The sequence below is a fragment of the Mixophyes fleayi genome, chromosome 8, assembly GCF_038048845.1.
Source record: "Mixophyes fleayi isolate aMixFle1 chromosome 8, aMixFle1.hap1, whole genome shotgun sequence".
Classification (NCBI taxonomy): Eukaryota; Metazoa; Chordata; class Amphibia; order Anura; family Limnodynastidae; genus Mixophyes; species Mixophyes fleayi.
This window is the reverse complement of record NC_134409.1, coordinates 21,153,531-21,181,071: the sequence shown is the minus strand read 5'-3', so window position 1 is coordinate 21,181,071 and position 27,541 is coordinate 21,153,531. Positions and strand designations below refer to the sequence as shown.

General features: G+C 39.7%; 1 protein-coding gene across 2 annotated transcripts in view; it reads left to right on the top strand.

Annotated features, from left to right (window-relative positions):
- The window catches only part of LOC142099006 (cytosolic carboxypeptidase 6-like), a 1,251,957-nt gene that overhangs the window by 460,652 nt on the left and 763,764 nt on the right, over positions 1–27,541 (top strand). For both annotated transcript variants that reach the window (XM_075182041.1, XM_075182040.1), the window contains one exon: positions 22,562–22,656. In XM_075182041.1, the coding sequence (XP_075038142.1) occupies positions 22,562–22,656 (95 nt within the window). The remainder of the gene's footprint in view (positions 1–22,561; positions 22,657–27,541) is intronic.

Sequence of the window (27,541 nt, the reverse complement as noted above, 5' to 3'; positions counted from 1 at the left end):
CTATTTAAAGCAATGCCTTTCAGGATTTATTGCTAGATTATAGTACTTGTCTTAAGGTGTGTTTGAGCACCTCTACATTACTATAGTTCTGTTCATCTGAGAACCTGCTATAGACCACTGACTGTCTGACCAACGGGCCTAGCCTATCTCAGCCATAGCTTGTTTGCTAACCTTACCTCTGTCTTCTGGTTCTCTACATTGCTACTCGTATGTTACTGACCTTGCCTGGCTGACATTGATGTTGTCCATGTTCAGTATAACTACCCTGGATGTGAAGGACACAGCTATGGTGGGACACCTTAGCCAATGGGGAAGTGTGCCTCATTCCCTGGTTCTAACTATGAGTTGAAGCCCAGAACTTTAAATTGGTAGCTATCCCTGTAGACAGTGTACACATTGTTCATACTGAAGCGCTTGTAGGACCACTGGGACCAGACCGCTATCTTTTTTTTTTAAATACGTTTTATTAATAACATCTTATCTTGAACAATGTTACAGAATTCTTGAATTCTTTTTTTTTTTATGGTGAACTGCCCCCTACCAAACACCTCCACAGTCCTTAGGTAGACATGAATGAAGGGCAGTAAGGAGACTGATAAATAATTGCCCCATTCCAACCTGTACCAGGATCTGGCGCTCCAAAGTTATGCCCATTAATCTTCTTTATCCCATGGTTTTATCAGCGCAAAAGAACTGATGGCTACTTAGTACCTGAAACCCCAACTAAAGGGTTCTAGTGAGTTATTTAAAGCAAAATTATGTTATCGTCTAACCACTGACAGTCATTCCAGGTTCCCATACTGACTAATCCTTGTAATGTTTATTTCAAAATCCAGGGTTAGATTATATAAGGCAAGTGTAATGAAGCAAGTACCTGCTCGTTCTCTCACTTAGATCCATAATTTAACAATGAGTTCTGTTATCTAAAAGCCACAAGTGAAACACTTATTCTTGTTTATGGTTACCAGTCTAGGCCCACAATAATTGTGAATGCACAGGACAGTGAAAGCATTGTATACTTTGCTATCGTATTAACCTATTGGATCCCTGGAGTCCATGCACGATCAGCGGCCCATCAGTGTTTACTGATGATTTGACTATTGATTTGGAGAATTATAACGAAGCTTAGAGGCATAGAACAGACATTATAACTTAATGATTGCCAACTAATGTCCAAGGACAGGCTCTCCCTGGAAGTTTCTGGCCTTGGAAAAGTCATTATTTTTCTTATTCCACTGGAAAAACGTGCAAATACTTGCAGCCAAATGTGGAACGAGGTGAACATTTCACAAGGCCATTTGGAAAATTCCCCTTATCTCTAGTAATAAGTAGATAGCAGCAGATTCAGCAGTAAATAAATATGCATATTCCCGTTAGCTCTCCATGGACCTTATTTGCTGTTTGTCTTCTGGTGTATATTTACATAGGATTAGTACTCATTTTTTCCCCATTTATTCTGCAACTTATATGACCTATAAAGATTTGTTGATAAATTACATTATTCTTCGCCCTATGCATACATACTGTCCCAACATTCCTGATGAAAAACATGGGTCAAAACTGACCATGTACCCAATATTTTAATCTCATGACCCAATCAGAACCAAGCACGACCGTTTTAGTGTCTCTATGCTGCCAATCTAGTCATTAATGATGTGTTCATTTATCCCACTGGAAACCAGGACTGTCCCTCATAAAAATGGAATGCCACGGGGTATGTGATGAAAAGCAAAATGAACATACTGCGTAACACTATATAAGTGCCCTCCCCTGGTATAACATGTAATAAAGCTCAAATTATGATAACATACGAGTACCAATGGGGCTCATTTACTAACAATGGGACAGATTCATCAAGACATGCTTACTGAGCACAACGTTTGGTTTACAATGATCTCTGCGTACTCCCATATTCAACAAGGAATGGATCTGAAGATATGGACGCTGGTTAATCATCATCATCATCATCTATTTATATAGCGCCACTAAATCCGCAGCGATGTACAGAGAACTCACTCACATCAGTCCCTGCCCCATTGGAGCTTACAATCAAAATCCCCTAACATACACACACACAGACCAAGAGAGACTAAGGGCAATTTAATAGCAGCCAATTAACCTATCAGTATGTGTCTATCAGTATGTTTTTGGAGTGTGGGAGGAAACTTGAGCACCTGGAGGAAACCCATGCAAACACGGGGAGAACATACAAACTCCAGACAGATAATCCATGGTCAGGAATCAAACTCATGACCCCAGTGCTGTGAGGCAGGTGTGCTAACCACTGAGCCACCGTGCTTACTTGATAGCTTATTTGTACACTGAAATTTAAAGTTGATATTTGTGTGCTACATGAAAAAACAGTCAGTATTTAACTGTGTGCAAAACAGAAAACTAATATGCACCCCTTGCATTGTAACCTGGTTTTGTCCAGGAGACTGAAATAAGAAGTTTATTAAGTTAAGATCCTTAATGAATCAGGCCCTTGGTCTAACATCTATTTAACTGAAAATATAACAGAAATCATCAAAGGTTATTGCAGTAAAAAGTCCTATTTCTTATTGTCAACTATTTACCCTTATTTTAAAACCATGGCTGCTGAGTAATATCAGCCTCTGTGGGTGCAATATACACTGCAATAAGGATTATTTTTGCTCTGGAGTTCCCCATTCAGCTCTACTGAGTGTAGGATCGCGCTTCCAGTTCCACGATTAGAACAGAGGGAGACCTACCCAGGTTTCAGGAGTCTCCCAGACATTCCGGGAGAGTCAGCAAGTATGGGTTTTTGTCCAGGAGAGAACTGATTTGTTTGCCATACTTTCCTTAAAGACCCAGGCCCACTGTATTTTTCAAATATAATCAAAATAAAAGTTCACAAAAGTGGACTTGTATGCCTTTAAATAAAGAAAATTCAATTGTGCTTTGATGACACCCAGGTCTCTGATACAAAATTGCCCATTTGTTTTTTTTTTCGTAAGTAAATATTACCTTTCACAATATTCATACCCTTGTTTGTACATTTTAATCCTTTTAAAATTAGTTTTGCTCTGTGCTCCTCCATTGACACGTAAAAGGCAGAGTGGTAATTATCAGTGTTTATGTAGATCATTCCTGGATTAAAAAGCAAACACTGTATATGGATAGGGGATAATGTAATCAGTTTTGGGGATAATGGTTAATAACATAATGTATTGACACACAAATCCTGTTTAATAACAGCCTGTAATCTGAATGTTGTGCTACATGAGGACAAGCTTGGGGCAGTGACGGGATGTGATAGCAAGGGTTCACTTAGAGAGAACATGAATGAGAAATTGTATCAGAGTACTGTACTAACCTGTGGTGTCAATATCACCAGTAAATGAAATGACTAAATAAACTTTGTGTTCGAATTCTGGATCATCAGGTTGATTTATAATATATTGCCAAAAAATCAGGTTATTGGTTTCCAATCCTGCAGCTGTAAAGATGCAGATATACATACGATCTGGTCACACGTGTGTCACAATTAGCACGTTGGACGACGACGGTACACTTGGTCCAATCACAATCAGCATGTTTCCCAGTACTGAGCAACATCTGATTGATTGTGATCAGTTTTTATCTGAGATCGGTGGTATTTTTGGGCCTAGGCATTAGCTGTTAGATTCACTATATGCATGCAGCTATCTTAAAGGACAACTCCACCTTAAACTAAAAATTCAGACTTGGGTGGAGTTCAATATGTTTCAAAGCAAACTGTTACTTTCCTGCAGATCCTTAATATTTGCAGCGGTCAGTGAATGCTGTCCTTTTGTCTCTCCTGCCACAGTATGTTGTCTCTCCTGCCGCAGAATGTTGTCTCTCCTGCCGCAGAATGTTGTCCGTCCTGCCGCAGTATGTTGTCTCTCCTGCCGCAGTATGTTGTCTCTCCTGCCGCAGTATTTTGTCTCTCCTGCCGCAGTATGTTGTCTCTCCTGCCGCAGTATGTTGTCTCTCCTGCCGCAGAATGTTGTCTCTCCTGTCGCAGTATGTTGTCTCTCCTGTCGCAGTATGTTGTCTCTCCTTCCGCAGTATTTTGTCTCTCCTGCCCCAGTATGTTGTCTCTCTTGTCACAGTATGTTGTCTCTCCTGCCGCAGTATTTTGTCTCTCCTGCCCCAGTATGTTGTCTCTCCTGCTGCAGTATTTTGTCTCTCCTGCTACAGTATGTTGTCTCTCCTGCCACAGTATGTTGTCTCTCCTGCCGCAGTATGTTGTCTCTCCTGCCGCAGTATTTTGTCTCTCCTGCTACAGTATGTTGTCTATCCTGCCACAGTATGTTGTCTCTCCTGCCGCAGTATATTGTCTCTCCTGCCGCAGTTTGTTGTCAATGGACAACTCGCTGCCTGTGTAAAAGAAGGTTGCAGAGTGTATCCTAGATGTCCCAGAGATTTGCCACTATCCAGGGATCTTATCCTAGGATTAGTAAATCCTTTGTTAATGTTGTGACTTGCCAACAAGTGTAGCAGGGATACCTCAGCCCTTCCTATATGTGTCTACTAATTCTTTCCTGTTCCTGCTCTTCCCAGTATCTCCTCCCTGTCCCCCAACTATCCAATTCTGTAATTCTGTCTACTAATATTTTATGATTCACAGAGATGAGCAAAGTAGAGGCGATACAACCTTTAAGCTGCACTTTTGCTTCACCATCCTATAGAATGGCCATTCCCCGCTATATTTGTAAATTCACCTTTTGCTGGATTTATGATATATAAATAGAGCTGGGAAAACAATGGTCAATTCATTGTGTTCTATGGTGGGCGGAACAAAAATAAAAGAGGGAAATCCACTTAAGTCCGAATTCCACAAGAGCAAAATTCCGCACAACAGTTAGGAAAGCATCGCCCATCACTAAAGACTCAATAGTACTTAAATAATTATGTTAATGTTAGATCATACTAACCATTTTCTTAGCCCTCAGTTTGATTTATATATGAATGTATGTATTTATTTATATTATTTTGATCCGTCTATTCACTCTTTTTTGCTGACTGCTCCTTTCTAATGCCAGTGGCGTTCTATACAAATCAGGAACGGTACAGTTTAACGAGGCGTTATATTATAGTTATATAGAAAGGAAAATTGCTCCTGAAATTGTTGCTTTAAAGTGAAGAATGAAAAGATTTGAGTCATTAAAACGATCTTTTATGTTTTAACGTACAATCAACTAGATAAATTGTTCTTATATAATGTATGAAAGAAACCAAAGTGGTGGCAGGTAAGGGTAGGAGTACAGACAACACCTACAGAGGCAAATTATTGCATTTAAAAATAAAACTTTTAAAACGTATTAAAAAGATCTGGCAATAGCTGATAAAGCGACTGTAATTGTTTGTCCATAGATTAGAGCTTCCAAAAACATATAACTAGTATCATCATTCTATTGGTCCGCTAGAAGGTATCACTCCCATCCGGTGGGAGTCATATTAATGACTACCACAATACCGACAACAATTAAACCTCCAAAAAACTTCTGATGGGAAGAATGCCTAAGAAAAGAAAATAATTACTTACAATAAAAATGACAGTTTAGATAGCCGAGAGATAGCCGAGATCCTTACGCTACATCCCGATTACTGTAAATTCCGGCAGTTTAAATTCACGTCACTGCTCATAGCCGCACTGATATCTCTATATTTAAAGCGCCAATGCCATGACCCTATAACTTTAATATTTCATTTACAACTTAGGGTCCTGGCATTGGCGCTTTAAGTACAGAAATATCAGTGAGCAGTGACGTGAATTTAAACAACTGGAATTTACAGCAATCGGGATGTAGCATAAGGATCTCGGCTATCTCTCGGCTATCCAATCTGTCATTTTTATTGTAAGTCATTATTTTCTTTTCTTAGGCATTCTTTCAATCGGAAATTTTTTTGGAGGTTTCACCGATTTCGGTATTACCGCCATCGTAAAATGGTACCCAACCCCATCAGCTAGCCTGCTTTCTACATCATCAAAAAATGGTGATCAATATTTTGCAGTACAGGCTGAAATAATGGAAATCCCAATCAAGTGACGCAGGTCAGGAACCTGAGTGCTTAGGCCTCCGAGGCATAAAGACTGCGACAAACCAGCAGCATTCTAGCAGTACTGACTCCGGGACTGCAAGCTGTGCTAGAATAAAGGCGAGCTGTGCTCCGTCAGGCATCACATGATCCCTGTCAGTTCTGCTTATAAGTCACTTTCTTCTTTGTATATTTACAGTCTTTCATATGTAGCAAACTTTGGGGAAAAAAATCCTGAAGGAATTCCCTTTCCTGCGTAAAGATCTATTTTCCATTTGGTGCTCAGTAAAGCATGAAAGGCTTGTTTATTAAGAGCTACACACATACATTGGCCATTTGATAAGAGCCACACAGACACCATGGTCATATACTATGCACTATACAAAAACATTGGCCATCTAATAAAGATACCAGAATTGCGTTGGTCATTCAAAATGTTCTATCAATGCTCAATAGCCCGTTAATGAAAGCTGTACAAGACTGTTTATGTAGAATTCTTCTGCCCAAAAGACTTGCCTTTTATGTTGTTGTGTAGATGCATTTGTATCCAGTACATAGACCTAAGCTTATCTATGGTCCAAGCAAAGGGCAACTAAAATAAACAAATCCGCCACGACTCGAATTCACTAAAATATGGAGTCCCATTTTGAAGAGTTAAACAATTTTATTGTTAGTTAATAAGAGATACACAGACATGGGCAAACGCAGGATTTGTAGAGAGGGGATTCCATGCCACACCTCCAGTGGGCATGGCCAACATGCATGGGGGTGTGGCTATAATTTTAGACAGTGCTTGGCTGCTCTCCAACTCTTCCTATCCTCATCATATACACGGGCAATGCTGCGTGCACTACTGTTAAGGGCACACAGCTCTCCCTTTTCGAGCATACCCGCGTGAAGCGAGACATACCTCCTAACTGTCCCTACAGTTAGGACAAAGTACTGTCTGAGTGTGTCAGAACAGTTGACAGACTGTACTAGCCTCTCCTATCTGTTTTTGCTGCTTTCAATACTTGTTGGGGAGAGATGGTTGTGAACAGTGCAGACAGAAACAATCTGCACACAATCTGCAACGTGGCTGGTCCCAGGGCAAGGTCCAGCCACCTCAAGCATACAGTACCCTTGGCTGGGAGGGGGGTTTCCAGGCACTAGGAAACCCCCCTCGGTTTGCCTATGACAGCCATATTGGTTATTTAATAAGTGTTTCCAACAGTTATACCAACGAATTGGTCATTCAATAAGAGCTACACAGCATACTGGTCATGCAATTAGCATGACATTGGCAGTTAGTATACACAACTATACACAACTATATTGGACATTTAGTAAGAGCTACATAAACCAATTGGTGATGTCATTAATTTGTAGAAAAAGCCTTCATTTACATTACTGTTATGTACAGTAGATATCACAGCTGCTAATTTATATGATTCTTATTTTTTGGATGACAGCATTCTTTTTACATATGGATTCTGGAAAACCAATTTACAAGTTCATTTATGCTATAACTAATTATTACCTTGAATAAATCTGCATATTTATGGGAGATCATACTGCTTCTTGAGTTCAGGCATTTTGTGAGCTGTACTTTGGCTATAAACTAACGTTCTGGAACAGTAAACTTGCTTTGAGAATTCTTATAGGATCTATGAAGGACACTCATGACAATTGTGACGCTGACTTGTTTCCACTTAGTAAAAGTGAGCTTTTTATGAGAAGAGCTATCAAAAGCTCCCGGCGTCTTGTGAGCAACTCGGACCTGTCACCCGCCTGACAAAGACATTTAGCTTGAGATATTCATCATTTTGTGACGTCTCTGTTTTGTTTACACCGCTCCAGTAATTCACTTCTGGGACTGAAAGCTGTTAGGGAGGTTTCTACATACTGTTCTGTGCCAAGAAACATCAGATTTCTGTATTATCTGAAAGCTTTTGGGCCATCAAGTGATCAACAGCTGCCAGAATCAAACCTGAGATCTGCCGCCATGAATAAGGCAATTCTTCACTGGAGTATCCCAGAATTTAAAGACGTGGGGTGTATATTTACTAAGCTGCGGGTTTGAAAAAGGGGAGATGTTGCTTATGGCAACCAATCAGATTCTAGCTGTCATTTTGTAGAATGTTCTAAATAAATAAGAACTACAATCTGATTGGTTGCTATCGGCAACATCTCCACTTTTTCAAACCCGCTGTTTAGTAAATCTAGCCCGTAGACTTTGTCGTAATGTGTAGGTCCATTGTGTAACTGCAACATATCTCCACCATCTACAAGATTTTTTATAGGGGGGAATATTTATTGTAGGGGAAAATATATGAATTAGTACAAATACCACAGCTACCAATGTGTTTGCAGACACGGCAGGAAAATCATAAATCCATCCGATCTATTTGGACATGATACTATATAGACTAGAAAGGATTCAACCCCTGACATGCAAATATTTCAAAAGGACTCTTAATTTTTGCAGCAGGCAATCGAAACAGCTATATTATTTTATGTATTTGCACTTAATTGTATTAAAATAATCAAAATAGCACCAATGAAGGTGGAAAGCAGGGACGGTACCATAGGCTAACTTGGGCTTCTTTTTTCCTTTAAATTGTTCCTACTAAGCAGCTGAATTGAGTGTTGCTCCCCCCCCCCCCCCCAGCTAAAATTTGCCAGCCCTCCCCTGGTGAAGAGTGTGTATAGATGTTAAAGGAATATTAACGTATATCGTATTTAGTGGTATATTTACTAAACTGCGGGTTTGAAAAAGTGGAGATGTTGCCTATAGCAACCAATCAGATTCTAGCTGTCATTTTGTAGAATGTACTAAATAAATGATAACTAGAATATGATTGGTTGCTATAGACAACATCTTTACTTTTTCAAACCCGCAGTTTAGTAAATATACCCCTTAGTCTGCTTTCTCAGTTTAGGTTACCAACAGTGTCACTGTTTTTGTCTCTGTCCCATAATGCTCTTGTATCATTATAAACCTTATGCATGTGTGATAATCTCTGTTTGGGGGCATGGCTTAATAACGGGTGGGCGTGGCTATGTCTGAGAATGACAGAGCGGAGGGGGACACAAATCATTTATTTTGCTCACATTCTGTATAGAAAGATAACATTCTCCATATATATTCTCCTGTACTAGAACAATTAAACACAGACAATGTTTGAGGTTTTCCATGCCTTCAAGACATGTATATTTTTCTTTCTCCTGAATTACTGTAAATATGTGCTGGGTACCCAGTTGAGCAGATTCCCAGTCAAAAATTAACATAAAGCACAGCTTCCTATATAAAACATGAATACAAACAAGTACGTTGCATTCTGTTTGCCGCTAATGGCTGTATCAACAAATATCTATTTATCAGACTTTACATAATACTGGGTCCAAAATATTTATTATCACAACTAAGCTAGCCCCACTTTTTTTTACGTGTAACGTGTATATTTTGTGTGACCACATTCAAAGGATTTCTTTATATTAATATTTAGTATGTGAGTTTGACATACATACATACATACATCACTGTTCTACCTGTAGTCCTATTATTTTAGTAAATATGATTCCACTCAAAATAATTCTTCATGTGACATCTTAATGTGTGGTCTTAACTTTACAGGGCTTTCTTGGAGCAGATTGAAATGTATTCACCAATATCTCAATAAATACGGGAAGAAAAAGCAGAAAGCTAACACAAATCTTTGAACAGGCACATCTGACTTGCTATGCAATATTCATTTAGAGGAATATCTGTCTTTTCTCTCCCGGGCCGCTCGTAGCAGTGACTTGAAGATTAATCTTTTATTCTTGGAGACCCCAGAATAATGCCAGAGGGCTCGCTCCTCTTCTGGGAATACTGAGGTTGTGTGGGTTTCCTTGTAAGTAAAGATGTTAACTACTAAATGTACGTACTGTATTTCACCAGGTGCACTGTGAAAACCACTGCATATCTGTACTTTTATACAAATCCTTTGTGGTACAAAGGTGCTAATCTTCCATCCAATTAACTAACAAGGCTCTACCCTTACCATTTACCTCCTGTCTTCTTCAGCCAATATTTTCATACTTCCAGCCTATCGTCTCACAGTTGATAGCAGTTTTTACTATTAATAATTTGGGTACTATCATCATCATCAACATTAATTTATATAGTGGCAGTAAATTCCACAGCGCTTTACAATTGGGAATAAACAGAGTAATAAAACAATACTGGGTAATACAGACCGAGCGGTAAGAGGATCCTGCTCACAAGCTTACAATCTATGGGACAATGGGAGTTTGATACATGAGTTAAAGTGCTAGATATTGGATATTGGTCCAGCCACAATGCAAAGGTAAAAAGTGCTTAGTTGGGTATATGATCCAGTCACACAGCAATGTTGGCCCAAGGGTTGTTGTCTTGTGTTTACTGTGTAAGGGGGTGGTTGAGGAATATTATAAGCTTGCCTGAGGAGGTAGTACTAGTATGGTAAGCATTTGTCCCATCACATTAATTTCCCATGTATTCCATTTGTTTCACCCCATACCCACTCCTGACTCTCTCCCTACCGTCATAGTACGTCCCATTCTCCAGCACATTTTATATTCATAAAATAAATGCATGTAATTTACTATTTTAAATCTGTGTTGGTGTTCGAGTGATTGGTGTTACCACAATGCAAAACTGCTGAGTTATGCGATGCCTTGTGATGATGGCTATCATGCCAGTGGGCTAAAGGGACAGCTTCCAATACAAAAATGCTTATACTTTTCCTTTAAATTGTCATTGCTCTATGCACCCCCCCACTAAATATAAAAGTAATACATTTAAAATGTCTTAGCTGGGCCAGTATAATTATTGTTTAGGCTCTGCCAAAAGCCAATTTACTCAGCGAAGTTAGATCCCTTTTAGTTAGTGGGTAATATTAATGGAGAATGAACAGCAGGCTCACAGTTTGAATAAAAAAAATATATATATATATCACACGAGACTTGGGCCCAGCATCAAAGAGCACATGTATCAGGAGCAAAACTTAGGGAATATCTAACACTTCAAATATGTGGCTTGATCAGTGATGTTGTAGCAGTTGAAGTAAGCACCTTGATCAGAGGATATTAATCAGCAGAAATACTACGGTAGATTGATCTCACGCAGTAAATATGAGAGTTGTAAAGATCTCTGGGCCCCTGTCTTGGAGCACAGTAGAATATTTATTGGATGAGAAACAGAAATGTGTTCAACAGGGAAAGCAGGTCCGCGAAAAGTGGAGAAATGAATAGCTGGTTTCGTAAGTCAATCATTTCATGTCTGTTTGTCATTCAGGAAACTGAGATTGGCTCTTGTAGGTCACTGAATAAGTACAAACAGCATTACAAACACAAACCCAGCCCAAGAAGAGCCTGGAAGGCCTGGTTTGTAGCCAACTGCCAATAGAGCAGTGATTCTGATTAACCTCTTCATGCAGTCAATATGACATGTCTTGTGTCAAGACACTCACATACAGCCTCTCTATGGTGACAGTTGGCTGATGCCGGTTCATACATTGATGTGTTCTATACTTCATTATGTCTCAGCCTTCTGATATGTGGGTCTACCATCCAGAGCTATCTGCATAATTGCTGTTACTATACTGTACATTTCTTGTCCATTTTGAAGGGAAAGGTTAGTGGGATATGTCATGAGCCACTGCAGATTGCCGCTGCTTCCAATTCATAGGAAGGACAGATTAATAATGGAATTTATGTTGAAGAAGTAAAAGCAGGGCTACCATACACAGTCACACTTCAATAAGACGGACCGAACAAGTGTATTTCAGTAGAGCTCATTTTATAATATTGCAATTTAGATGCAACAGTTGCACTATGCCGTAACAACCAATCCAACACCTCCTTTCATTATCAAACATGCACTTGATAGATGAAAGCCATTTGCTGATTGGATGTTGTGATTGAGTATAAATTTTGCAGCTAAGAGCAATATTAGTAAATGAACTATGCTGTGTCCCACGGAGCCCAATTCACGGATCGGGTACAAATGCAAACCCTCCAATGTGACCCTTTTTCGCCAGGGACAACATTTTCTGCTCATGAACGGCCAAATTAATAATTTTTGCATTTATCTGTGCTGAATTAATTAATTAATTGAGTAAAAAGCAACACACTTCACTTTAGTTAGTTAGTTAGTTAGTTAGTTATTATTCATACATATAATTATGTACTTTTTTAATCTGCATAATGTTGCATATATTTATGTCGGGTGGCTTTAACATACATTTGCAAATGTGTGCAACTAAGACTTTTGCATTTTTATCTACAGTAGAAATAGCATATCTGTTGCTGGCTATAGCAGTGTGCTGGGGGATCTCTGTGTGTTTGTTCCTTTTAGGATAACCCCGCCCTTTCACGCACCAGCTATAGCCTATAAATTGATTGAGAAACTTCCATTTCTTTATTTGTCTGAGAGGCATGTTGGTGTCAGTAGCTGAGGGGGAGTGATGACATTGGATTGCTATTTGCAGGCTTCTGGGGTACCTCTTTGGTAAGTCAGCTCTCAATTTAAAAACACATATGTATGGCCCAAATATATAGGACTCTCATTGTTTAGAGTTAGGACCACCCTATTACCAAAAGCTCCATAGAGAGGCGGATGGCTTTAACATACATTTGCAAATGTGTGCAACTAAGACTTTTGCATTTTTATCTACAGTAAATAGCAGACCTGTTGCTGGCTATAGCAGTGTGCTGGGGGGATCTCTGTGTGTTTGTTCCTTTCAGGATAACCCCACCCTTTCATTCACCTGCTATAGCCTATAAATTGATTGAGCAACTTCCATTTCTTTATATATTTATGTCTACATCATATTGCATATATACTTTATCTGTATAATATCACATGAATTTTTAAGATCACAAAGATATGTACATAAACAGTGGCAAACGCAGGATTTGTAGAGAGGGGTTTCCATGCTACGCCACCAGTGGGCGTGGCCATCATGCATGGGGACGTGGCTATAATTTTAGACAGTGCTTGGTTGCTTTCCAACTCTTCCTATCCACATCATTTACACAGGCAATTTCTACCAGCATCATATACACGGGTCAAGCCACCTCAAGCATACAATGCCCCATGCTGGGAGGGGGTTTCTAGACACTAGGAAACCCCCCTCGGTTTGCCTATGATAAAATGTAATGTCTAGTTATCTGCAGGTGTCCTAATACAGCTAACAAAGTTTGTAGTAGCTGTAAAACTACCCATGTAGACCAGCTATAAACCATAGACCACCTGTAACATATCTTCTAACTCTCAATAACAGGCAACTTCCCTGGAAGAAAACAGGAAAACTGAATATTAACTGCACAATCCTTATTTTCTCCTTCAGTCATGTTGAAATCTACAATAACTTATTATTTTTTTTTATGAGTTTCTACATAAACAAACTTACAGCATCTAGTTTTAATTAGTAAATTTAATTGCGAGGCTTTTAAAGGAGGAATAATTAAGCCCAGTGTTTTGATTTAGTGTGTAGTTCTATAGAGTGTTTTTCCATATTCAGCCATAATCACTTATTTTCTCCAGTTCAATCTATTTTCTCACTCCATTGACTTGCCAAATAATGTAACCCCCTTCCAATGAACTGCTTAGACATCAAACTGCGGCCCATTTTAACGCTTTTGCAGAGGTGAGCAAAATTTCAGCAAACTTCTAGAGTTTTACTGTTTATTATTTGAGCAACTGCTCCCTGCACAGAGTGATAAAAAGTTGCCACTTGGTTGCAAAGAAAAGTCAACATCTTAATTCTGAAGGGATATCATGAAGGGGTTTTTTCAGCATAATGTTAAACTCCTTCCCCCCCACATAATTCTAGTTATTTTTTTATTTAATTTACCAAGCTATCATTTCCAGTGAAGAGTGAGTGCTACATAAGCACTAAATACTACTTAGTTACTGCCAGCCCTGCTGCCAGCCCGTATGGAAATGATATGACTGGTTTGCAGGTGTTACTCCATGCAATGCCCTTGCTACTCTCTTATTAGCTCTGCTGCATGTGATAGTACATGCCAATATCTATAGCTTATAGCTATTGGCAGTACCTGTAGAACAGTATAATTCAGCATTCCTGCTTACCCAAACGTGTGACCCAGTCTAAGCTTGCAGGTAGCTGTGTATTACAGAAGAGCACAGCAGTTACAAAGACGGTTCATTACAACATTTGACATCAAGCACATCCTGGACGTAGCTTGGACTGCAATATCCAAACCTTATTTAGTAGGGAAACTGTATATCAACAGACAGAAGCATAGGCAAACCTAGGGGGGGGGGTCCTAGTGCCTGGAAACCCCCCTCCAAGCCTGGAGCACTATATAATTGAGGTGGCTGGACCCTGCTCCCGCTTCACACGGCTCTGCTACCTAACAGTAGTGCACGCAGCATTGCCCATGTATATTATGGGGATAGGAAGAGTTGGAGAGCAGCCAAGCACTGTTTAAAATTATAGCCACGCCCCCATGCATGCTGGTCACGCCCCTGAGGAGCTACCTAGTTAACCACAGAGCTCCACTGTCACATGGCCGGCAGTGGTTTGAACAGGCAACCAGCATGTTCTTCCAGTCACTAGCTATCAGCGGCTATGAGCTCAAAGTCCCCGGCTGTCCAAAGCTCCACACAAAACTTTGCGTCAAACTTATCAGTTCATCAAACCCCGCACTTTCAGCTGGAGGTCCAGCGAGCAGACACTTCCATTGAATTAGAGGGCACTTTGGGCACGATAAGTAAAAATTTGGATGCAAAAGGATTCGCAACTTTCGCATCAATGAAGAACTCCACTTATTGTGCCGAATTGAAAAAGCCCATTTAAATCATTGCTTTACCCATAGGATTTTTATGTGTCAGCACAAAAAACTTTATGCAGAAGAAGTATGTTTTCCTGAATAGAATTGACTTACTTGCTTGGTACAAACCAAGCGCACTGTCCTATAGACCTAGTGCCAGTAAACATGATGATGATGATGATGATGATTACCACTTCTGTGCTCTGGATTCATCAGTATGTTATATTTTATATATTATATCCATGTTTTTGGGGCTGCATTTTATGGATCCACTGTAAATCAGGCACATTTTATATCCATCATACTGATGCGGGTTGCCCAATCTCGCCAATGAGAACCACGTCCAAAAAATGTGATTCTTTTTGTGCGGGTTTCCATTGCAACATTAGTATAGATCCCAGATCATAAAACCAGCATTGCAGATCTGCTGGTTTTAAAAAATTACAGTTTGATATCTAGTCACTTTAAAAAATTTAATGTTTTGAAAAAAATGCATAAAAAGACGCATTTAAAATTGCATTTTGGAAAATTCCTTCCCCCCTGTATTGTTTTATTTCTATGTTTGTTCCCAATTCTAAAGCACTGCAATATATCTTTGCGCTACATAAGTAAATGTTAATAATAATAGTAATACTGTGTCTGAAAATTTATCCTCTACGATTAACGTAATTAAAATAAATGGATGATAATTAATTTTAACTCGGAAGAGTTACAAATATAACATCACAATTACTTGTAATTACTAGGTACTATTACTAAGTAAGTAATAGTACCTAGTAATAAACTCATACGTGCAAATAAAAAATAATTTCTGGGTTCTAGAAAAATGAGAAGAATAAAAATATTTTTTCTTTTTGTTCTAAATATGTGTATAGCCAAATTACATTACTGTTTAAACAGCCAGTAGAGGTTTGTATGGCTCCCAGATTGACTCCAACTCACAATAAGCGTTTACTGAAGCTGGCTCCTGCCTCTCTCTCAAGCTGTTTAATGAGCAGGATCAATATTACAGAACATTTTATATTTCTTTCATTACTGTAAACCTTCTCATAAAACCAGAAGACTTTGCCACTGTGCAGTTAACAAGACACAGGTGTTGCCGATTAACTGATCAGCAGGGTGTGTGTCTTGCAGTTCTGCAGGTAACATAACATGCCCTGTTGTACAGAGTTTTGCTTCAAAGAGACAGTGTTGTACAGGAATGTACAGCTAGGAGAGGCAAGCTTGACCAAGGATCTGGAACAGCGGGGTGCATATCAGTGGCGGATCCAGGGAGGGGGGGGGCGATCAGGGCTGCTCTGACTGTGTTTAAAACACAATCAGAGCAGCCGGGCAGCACACTGTCCCTGCCTGTCACGGCTGGACGGACCTGCACATAGTGTGCAGCCGTCAGCAGCCTAAGATGTTAGAAAGGGGCGGGGCCTAAATCCCCCCCCCCCCCCCACTATCTCGCCCCGGGTACACCATTTTTCTAGATCCGCCCCTGGTGCATATACATGTAGGTGTACACTTATCTACAGGCTAAACTGGACATAATTCTTGCTGCAAACATTTTTATCGTTATAGTCCTTCTATACAAGTTGTGGGTATATATTAGAGGCCAGTATTTTGAATCCCCCTGCAGCACCCCCTCTTGTAATGCAGGCCACTGACATGGAGGAGAAGCAACCAGCAGATTCTTACCTGTGAAGCTGTTGGCCGCTGCTCCTGAGTGATGGGCTGGGAGAGTGGCGTGTCACTTCCCAGGGACACTCTCTCAGACTGTCGGGAGCAGGAGATGTTGTCCCCATCCTTCTCATCTGCTAATGTAAGAAGCAATGGGGGTGGGGGCTCTATCTCAAGAAGCCTAGGGAACCCACAGTGCTTCTGCCGACTCTGAACAACACAAGGACCCTACAGGGACAGTTGGCAATTATGCCTTTGACAGATAGGAAGGAGCCCATCTCCCCCGAAAACACTTGTTTTCATCAGAGATAGGGCTTTTCTATGGTTGATAAATAAAGTCCTTAAAGTGCATCTGTCACCTACACACAGTGGAAGCACACATTATTTTTCCACAAGAATGGACCTTATCAGATGTGACAGGAGCACTGGGAAAGTAATAAATGAAAGGTATATAAGTCCTGAATTCCTGTAATTTGTGTTTTAAAAACCCCAGGAAGATAGTTTGTGTGTGGGAAAAAGCTTCCCAAAGAGTGTGTTTGGTTTTTGGAAGAGCCGGGATAAGGGTCCCTAGGGTATAAATGGAGAGAGACGGGCAGGCCATTTATAAGGCCCATTTTGGGTTTTCCAACCAGCTAGTAAGATGCTAGTAATCAGGAGTTGCACCTGATGAGGTGCTGTTAAAAGGCTCTCAATATACCTGGGGAGGAGGTCACATGGCTTCTGAGAGGTACTTCATTTTGTGATCTGTACGTTCTCTTGTTTTATGTATGAGTGGGACACTAAGTTCCTCACTTTAGAGAGGGAGTTCCCATGTATAAGTTTGAACTTGGACAGGCTAGGACTTTTGTTTCTGTTTGTTTATTTTTAGACCTGGTGTTTATCATTACCTCTTCCCACTGATGTCTCCAAGATATCTCCCATACTGCTCACTACCATCTATGGAACTCTTTGCCTCGGCCTTCCAGACTCTCCACAAACTTATTATCCTTCAAATGCTCCTCAAAACCCACTTCTTCACACATTGTTACTCTAGCCCATCCTAGACCATCATTTCCGCTAAGTTCACCACGTTCCACTTGTGTACTATTGACTCGCTCTCTCTTAATTCACCCCCTCCCTCTAGAGTGTAGACTTCATGGGCAGGATTCTCTCTACCTTGTGTCTCTTGGTCGTCCACTGACTGTCTACCTTGTATGTACTATGTCACGTACTTTGCGCACATACACTGAACTTGTGCCCATATCTGTAACTGCCTGTGTACCGACCATTTTCTATTTGAACCAAGCAGTACTACCTTGCATAGCTGTCTTCATGTATTTGTTGGTATGCTTAACTGTATTCTCATGCTTCTGTTCATGCTTACTGTACTCATGTAAGTATTTTATGTATGTTGATTGTTTGGCACTTTGGAATCTGTAGTGCTCTATAAATAAATAACGATAATAATGATCACTGGAGAATATTATAATGATCAATATGGCAATATTTGCTTTTATAGTGTACTGCATACACTGCACTTACACAAATGTTTAGGTTAACGTGAATCAGAAATGAGAAGGTCAGCTGCCATCTCAAGCAATAGAGTGATTGAGTTTGGAATGGAATTTTTTAAGCTTCTGAATCCAAAGTCCTGAATCCTTTGCAGAATCTGATCACACTTCCCGTGGGAATCTATATTATTTCTCAGTTAAAATTATTAATGTCTGGTAGACTATATACAGTATGTCATAGCGCTCAATCTATCAAATGATCAAAGCTGGACATTATAAAAATGTAAGTTTTGGCATCCAGCGTTGACATGCGAACTCTTCATATCCAATTGATTATAAATGGAATATTTTACATATTCAGATCTAATTTGGAACGAAAGAGAGAGACAGCAGGATGTGGGTCTAAAAGAGGAACAGTTTTTTGGTGCAGTTAACATTGTTGCCAGAAAAAATGGCTGTTCCAGGGTAGAATCTGTCACACTAGTCTTGAATAATAAATTTTATCTAAGAATAAGATGAGTTAAAATGGTTCATACTTGTTTTAAGAGACGATAATGAATCTAAGGGTGACTCCACCAAAATGTTTAAATGTCGGTCTTGCCAGAGTTTACTAAGTTACGATAAAATGCGAACTTCTACCTGACGTCATCTAGAGGGTCTCCTCGAAGGCTCCAAAGCAGGGCTAAACCATTTTGGAGCCTTAGTGGTACCTGCTGGACCATGGGGAGCTGTGAAGATTATGGTGGTATTATCTGAAGTCCAATGGCCAAAGAGATATACAGCGAATGGTCAGTACACAAGCGGGTAATCAGATGTATGCCGATTCAGTAGACAAGCAGGTATTCAGATGTTAGCCGGGTCGTTACAAAGGTGGTTAGTCACGAATACAAGGAAGGGTAGCAAGTGGTAGGAGCTGAGCAGGCAGAATACTCAAACACATAATTGATCCAGGAAGTGCCTAATATAGGCCCAAACAGTAAAGCGGATCCAAGATGTCATACAGGCCATCTTGAAAAAGGACAAATTTAAGGGCAACATTCAAATGCAGGGACCTCTAGTGGTTGGAGGTGCAAATATCAGCGTAATTACAAAAACTCTGCACTCTAGGTATGGAGTACTTTGTATTGTATCATAACATAATGCACTCCATTGTTCTTTAATGCTGTGGGATACTAATAGGCAGAGTTAGACTAGTAATCATTGACATAAAATTAGTTTTTGTCAAAGTGGGGGTGGTTATAAAATAAGTGTAGCATTAGAGTGTTCACACTCACGGACAGGAACTTCAATGTAAATATATAAGGCAAATATCTTGTTTTTACGTGAATCTCTCTCTACTTATAGTTAACCGATAGATAGGAAATTCTTAGATCTATATCAAATAAGTAATTTTGATGTTAATGACTTTCCTTGTATTGAACACGTTTCATTTATATTACCTTTGACTCATGTGGAATATGTTGTTGCTTTATAAATAAAGAATAATCATAATAAAATAACAATACTGATAATAGGTAAAATGTCCTCACGTCTCTGATTGGTTGGTCTAATTGAGACGGTGACTTTAGTAAACTTTAGTAGACTTCCAGTAATGTTCATTTAGCAATGGAAGACGCTAGTTCATGGGAGATGTATCTACGGGTTGTTCATTTTGTATTGTTTTCTTATTTTATGTTTTTTTCCCACCTTCCCTTAAGCAGGAAGTAGACAGTGAGTGGGAAATCAGCCGTATTGGACTAAATTGAAACAAAAGAAAATTTTAGTTAATGATTTTTTTAATAAAGATTTTTAGAACCAGGGATGGGGAGTGTGTATCTTTTCTTCAAATAAAACATGTTTTTGCTAACAGGTGTGTGTTGATTTTATGCAATGCAATTTTCTCCATTATATATGACCCCCTAGGGTTGGCAAACTTGCAACCCATGGGTTCACTATAATTTGTTGACTCCCCACCCACCACCTAGGAGGTTCACTTTTTAGCCCAGGGCTCGTTACCTCTAGGAAGGTGAGGCGGACATGCTATTTTGATGCCCTCCTCCACCAGCCTTCCGTTGCCCATCCTGGGAGTTGATTTTCCCTAAAAGGGAACTGCATTCTCATGTTATATTAAAGCACTAATCCTGTTATTAAAGCAGGACCAGCATTGTGGGCCCATCCACATCAGGGTTAGTTAACCCTATTATGACTAGTAAATATCTTAGGGCAGCATGGTGGCTCAGTGGTTAGCACTTCTGCCTCACAGCACTGGGGTCAAGAGTTCAATTCCTGACCATGGCCTTATCTGTGAGGAGTTTGTATGTTCTCCCCGTGTTTGCGTGGGTTTCCACCAGGTGCTCAGGTTTCCTCCCACACTCCAAAAACATACTAGTAGGTTAATTGGCTGCTATCAAATTGACCCTAGTCTCTCTGTCTGTGTGTCTATATTAGGGAATTTAGACTGTAAGCTCCAATGCGGCAGGAACTGATATGAATGAGTTCTCTGTACAGCGTTGCGGAATTAGTGGCGCTATATAAATGATGATGATGATGATATCTTCAATTTCTGAGGTTTGTTTAAGATGTTAAATAGCATATGTAGTTGTCTGCCAAAATAACAGCAACGACATTTCTAATTTAAAAATATACTTTAAAGATTCCTAATAAATGAGTCCAATACATTATACATGTTTACAGAATGCACATTATACCAGCTTCAGATGCTAAGAAAGCATTGCAAATTGGTAGAGTTTGTGTGATGTTATTAGCTTTACGTGACCTCCCAGATATACCTAAAGGAAAAGGCCACAGAAGTTTAAATTTCCTTTTCTGACATTTGGACTTAGTGATAAAAGGAATGTTCAGGATTCTTGTTTCTTCCTTGAGCATTTTATGGCTCATCCAAAAAAGCAATTACTGGACTAAATTTAGCCTGATGTGAAAACACAGCAGAGAAAGTCAGTTGTGGGCAAATCTGATGATGCATACCGCCTTAATGCTTTTTCGCAGCATGCTGAGCACCTGTTCTGCAGATGTTGTCCTATTATAGCAGAGTCCATTTAAAGTATAATTCTATCTTTAAATAATATCTCTTGTAAAGCGAATATTTGCTCAAGAAATATGTCTGTATTTTGGTTTTGTTATTGTGACCACAGAAATGCCATTTGCAGGAGCTTCTATGATCCCCTGTGGCAGTTTTATGGTTTGGTTTCTTTTTCAGAATACAGTTCTAGTGCGGGGAAGGGTATTTACAGTGATATTACAGTGCTAGGTGCAATGATTGTGGCAGTAATCTACAATTCACCATTGTCAACAGAAATTCAATATGCGCCTGACAGAAGTCGTATCATTTTATTCAGTGCTCGAACCCTGGTGTAAATACCAATGAAGACAATACTAATCATGACAATGGTATTAAAGTAATTCTATCATTTTCAAAAAAGCATTGCATAAACGATTGTATTGTGTTTCCAAAGCACAAAGTTATTTATTTTAGCAGGTGCAATAATTTAACAATTCAATACATGATTATAATACAGTACAGCCAATACCAAAAGATAAAAACATACCGCTGCGTTCGCTTGCGCTAGCTCCGCTCCCACGGGTACCAGTGGACAGTATTTCACTCCAGAATACTGTGATCAGAGAATGACTGAAGCCAGTAGGTGCACAGCTATATTATATACACTCAGCGTTACAGAGAGAACAATGCAGATGACGTGGCTTGCTTCTATAGGTCCAGACTTCAGGTGGGTCCAGTGTAAACAGGTCAAAGGCTAGTTCAAACAACCCCCTCCAAGGCTGAGGGTCAACATTGCAGATGATTCTCCCGCCCAGAAACCAGTTACAACTAGTCCATTAGCATTTTATAGTCGGTATCACTTTAAGTGTTTTATTCCCTAACATCACTAACTAGAGTATGCAATGTGCGATCTCTTCTGCAAAAGAACCGGACAACTGCTGATGAACAGGGGATTAAAATGATACCAGACATGACACATTTCCTATAACCTGAACCTTAAATAACACTAAAGTGTATATATAATCATAATATATAAACTAATAATAAACTAAATACTATCTGCTCATAAATCACTGTGGATTGGAATCATTATAAATATGAAATATATAAATAACTAAATCTTAGCGTGCGTGCGCATTTTACCGCGTGATAGCGCTATGCCACGTGTAGCGTGGCATACTGAGTGCAATCGCACGATAAAACAATATTAACCAATATACTTTTGTTCATCCAATTATACGACTTAGATAATGGGCAAAACACTAGTTGGGTATTTCTGATTGGCTGGTTGCAGATTCACCCCACCCACTATAGAAATAGACGCAGATGATGATGACAAACAAGGTAATCACCTCACATGCTGATTGCAGTCCATTCATTGTTCATTGAACAATGCTATCCAAAGCTATTTAACAATATACATATATATTGCTTCACATGTGGCTGTTTCCTTGCTAAGGCTGTTGTGTATCTATTATACTAAAATACCAAGGTACTTTAATAACATAAATAACCATAATGATTGTACAAATGCTACTAATGTGGTATTCATTAGTTTCTATCTTCTTTTTTCCAGAGAGTCATTTTTAACATCGTCAACTTCAGCAAAACTAAAAGCCTTTACAGAGATGGAATGTCCCCTGTGGTGAAGTCTACAAGTCGACCAAAATGGTAAGACGTTCCTCCCCAATTTCAATATAACATCTGTTTCACTGTTGTGAAGAGACATGGTGATACTAGGGCTTGTTCTGATGAATACAGTCACACTATTTTATACCAATTTTTTTAAAAACTGTACAGCGGAGGCAGCCATTTTGTGGGCGGAACCATTTTTATTCAGTCTATCAATATACTAGAAACTAGTAGCATTACTGAAGCATGATTGGGGTCCCACATAATTGCTGCTGATGCTGTTTATAGGTGGTATGGACAGTTAAAGTTAGTGCCAGTCTCATTTGATGCAATTATTTTCCAATTGTTTCTTATGATACCCTTTCAAGTATATGTCATGCTATTTGTAACTTGACCTTTGCTCTAAAGCCAGTGTTGACCCAAATTCCATTTTGATAATATAGAGAGCGCATTTTTGAAATGCCTTATTAAAAAAATGGTGGCTCAGTGGTTAAAAGTGTACTGATCGTGAAACTTACCTGACATATCAGTCTAAGCAGCACCCTTTGCAAATTTATCTGGCCCCATATGGGACCATTGTTTAGAAAACAGCAAGCTGGTCTGATCTGAGGGTGCCATACGCATGCATTCATCATGAAGTGACTTGAGCAGCCTTGCCAGCCCTGTGGTTTTAAAGAAAATGGGACACGTTGAGACACCTCAAAGAAAATGTTTGTGGATTGGAAATAAAACTACAATTATCTTTTATAGAACATGGAGTTCATTTAACACCATTTAAGAATAGTTTAGCTCCATTTTGTGCTTACTCGACTTTTCTAGAATGTTCCTCTTAGTGCCTGTCAACGTTGAGGCAGGACACATATAGAAGGGGGAGTGTCCACAACACAGCAGAGGTGTGACCACGCCATTATGAGGTGTGGTCACTCCTCCTGGAGGAGTGCCTAGTAATTCTGTTTATCGCTGCTCTACTAATGCAGGATAGCAGTAAATTGGGACATAAATTCTGCTGGACAACAAAACATTTTAAAGCATCCTCTTAAAAATGGCATTGTGCTCCCTAGATGCCAAGGTGTTAATGTTTCATTACAGCACAATATATTCCAGTTAACTTCAGAGGCAATCTATTTTGCAAACCGCGAGTACGCAGTTATGAATCAAGCTTTGTCTAGAGTAGTTTATGGGTAAAACATATCTGGTGTTTGATCGGAATAGAACTGCATTTTCCAGAAATTGTGTTTTTGTACTCCAGTATTTTTCTCGCCTGCGTAATCACGTAGCTTCCCATCTGTCAAATTCCTAGAATGTTATTATATACATTTAAATTAGAAACTCTTATTTGGATGCCTGAAGCAGACACTTTTGCTTAAAATGAAAACTTTTATTGAAAGCCCTTTTTTTTTCAAACATATTTGATTAAGTAGGTGCTGCCTGAATTACTGAATCCCATTATGCCACAAGCGCAATATTATTAAACTGGTTAGTCCTGAAATAGTTGTACAATTTGCTCCATCAAAAGCAGTCTTAAGCAATATTTTGCTTTCCAGCTGTGGTAGAACTACTAGTTGCAGCAAGCTGGGACAGGTTTGCTGCATTTTCAAGTTCCATAACAGCTGCTACCTCCCTTTGATATAGTCTTTTTATTTAATTCTAGACTATTTATGTGTGGGTCATCATTATTGTTTGTTCACAAAGTAGACCATTGTTTCTCTTTTATGTGCTAACTAATTAAAAGATGGTGATTACCATATACATCAATAAACTATATATACCATATGTCTTTAACCATGGACTTAAACCATTGACAACAATCAACTTATCACACGACAACTTTATAAGTTGGCAAAAATAAACTTGTTCATTTATTTTATTTTAATTTTAATCCTGACCTAAAGTTTGGCGGCGAGAGCATAGCAGTCAGCAGGCAAAACGCAAAGCCAAACAGTGGGAGGTCATACCCTTGCCCACTGGTCCCAGGAGTAAACTGCTTTACGATTGACCTGGAGTTAAATTTGGGCTAACTCCTGGACTCGACATTGGCGCCCGCTCAAAGCCTTCCAAGGGGTCCTTCAATCAGGAGGACCATGAGTCATGATTTTTCGGAGGGGGCAATGACCACAGCCATACTAGTAACACCATCTGCTCATTAACGGCTGACTGCCTGCTCTCCTACCGACACGATCAAACCTGTAAACCGAATCTCCCAGTCGGGCGGGAGGGTGGCAAATGATGCAGGAACAAGAGATTGGGCCGCCCACAGGAAGTGGATATAGCTACAATCTCTGCTCCTCCCTGTGTCCTCATTGGCCAAACCTGCATCATCATCGTTAACCCCTTTCTCAATATTTAACTCCCTGTCAGCCCATATGTTTAGAGTTTAGGCTCGTTCAGCCTATTACTTCACTCCTCATAATTATCAACGTTTTACATAATCCTAATTATAATTCTTATAAATTACAGTTATCATTGTAAATAATTATTACTAGATAAAGAATGAGAGACCACTTTATTACGTACCTTTACCATAAGAGCTTGCTTCTAGTTGACCCTTAGTATAGCCTTAGCGTTGCGGCATGGTCTAAACTAGGTATGGAACGTGCGGCACAGGGATCCTGGCTGATATTGACCCCAATTTCCTACATTTATTGCACTTTAGGATGGATCTCTAGTCTGAAAAGCTTCTTCCATGTAATCCCAGAGATACTCAGTTGGATTGGAATCTGCTGGCCTCGGAGGCCAATGCAATAAAGCCAATGCCATGCTACTAGAAACATTCCATTCCTTGGACAGGGGCGTAATTAGACATTTGTGGGACCAATAGCATAATTTTGCAATGGTGCCCATGTACATGAAGCAGAGAATTTATCGCCTCCTCCGAACTATCCCAGGATTCTTATTGCTTTAAATAGCAGCCACAGCTTTAATAAGGCCAGAGGAGGTGAGACATTGTGTGCAGCTCTACTTGTCCTGCATGCGGCTTTAACGGGGGAGCTGCAAAGCCCCATATCAGCTGCATCCACTGCTAACCCTGGAAATGGGACATTATTTTGTGACAATGTTCCTTGACAAATTAACACACGGCTACTATGAAGGGATACTTTATAGTATCAATGATGTTCAGCTATCCTGCGGCATTCAAACATTGCTCCACTTATATGAAGACTCTCAGTCGGTAACACAAATACACACCATACACATAGAGTAGTCGGCTATATTTTAAAATAGCTTCCAGTTATTCTTTGCTACTGAAACGGTGCATCTAAGCATGTCATGTATCCCTGTAGATCTTGGAGCACTCTCCATCATGACAAGTTTGCTAAATTTGATTATAACTTCCTTTTTGCATTTTAAATATTCAGCCTCAATAAATATGAGTGTATAAAACCTATAGAGCAAGAATGGATGGTAAGGATTGCATCTAACCTTCAAAAGATGAGAATTTTATTGTGCATTTTGTCAATATTACCAACTGCCTGGGGCCAGAAACTAGCACTGGGACTGCAATTGCCGTGTGTCTGGAGTCAGGACATGCAGATTGACCCCAATGGACTACTCTTCCAAAATTTACTGGGAAACTAACCTGGGTCTGCTCTGTGATGCAGACTGGACTCAGGCACTTAAAAGCCTTCGGGATGCCACCTCCTGAATTTGCTTCCAACAGATTCACTTATTTGTATTTCACAATGTTTATCTTACTCCAGTTTCTCTGTTCAAAATGGGTGGTAGACAAGACGAAAACTGTCTCAAATGTGGTTCTCATGACGGAGACTTCTGGCACCTTTTGTGGGACTGTCTGGAAGTTCAGCGGTTTTGGGCAGATGTCTGGAGATGTATTTGTGATACTGTACCAGGTGCCCCCCTCCCCCTTACCCCTCTGATTTGTCTGTTTGGTGTCTCATTAGAGGATACCCTGAATAAAAATTATTTACAAATATATATTTATTCTCCTGACACTAGCCAAAGTCATAATAGCCCGTACATGGCTTGCTGCTGATTCCCCTGACTTCAAAAAATGGCAAGCTCTTGTAAATAATGTTATGGGCCATGAACGCTTCACGCTGGCTGGTCACCCACGGGTGCCTTCCTAGGCCAGGGAAGCCTACCCAGTACCTTCTAAGGTTCTTATTAGTCTAATTCAGTTAGAAAGGTACAACAGTACATTTATTGTAAACAAAAACATCACCTCCCCTCCTTATATCTAGGATTAAATTTCCACAGTGTTTTCCCTTCCCTGTGCAAACCCTTGGGTCTCTCCTTGTTAAACATTGTTGAGTCCTGGACTAGGGGTTGGAGAGGAGAGTGGAGATGAGCTGTACTTCCACAGAAACTCCCCTTCTAGATTGTAGACCAAATGTCTGGAGTAGTCTTGTGAGAACAATGGATACTAATTAGCCTTCCCCCACATCAGTGTCTTGCAACCTGGTTCCCACCCATAACCCACCTGGCTTCACATTAAGGACATTGAATAACAGCTTCCATGCAATATCAGCAAGATACAATAAACAATATACATATTTACAATGAGCTACAATTTCCACTTTTTCACATGTAATTAGACACTGCAGTTGTACTCTGTGGAGCTGGGGAACAAAAGCAAGGGCTATACAAAGTATATGCTATAATCCACATATTGTGAGAAACGAGGGACAGGCTGGTTAAGATGTTATTAAACTTGTTTTGTCACAAACGCTAAATGTACAATTTTAGAAGTACCAGTCATAAGTATTATCAGATATGATTTTCACTGATACAACTCCAAGTATAGAATACATTCTGGAGACGGGGAAGTTTATGTGTCTCCAGACTTGTATATCCACAGGCTTCTCTTTCTGAATCCTTGGTTAGCATTGTCCTGCGCATCCATTTGTTTATGTGTTGTCCTGAGCTATGTTATTTTATGTACAGGAATTCAATTTTATATGCTTTA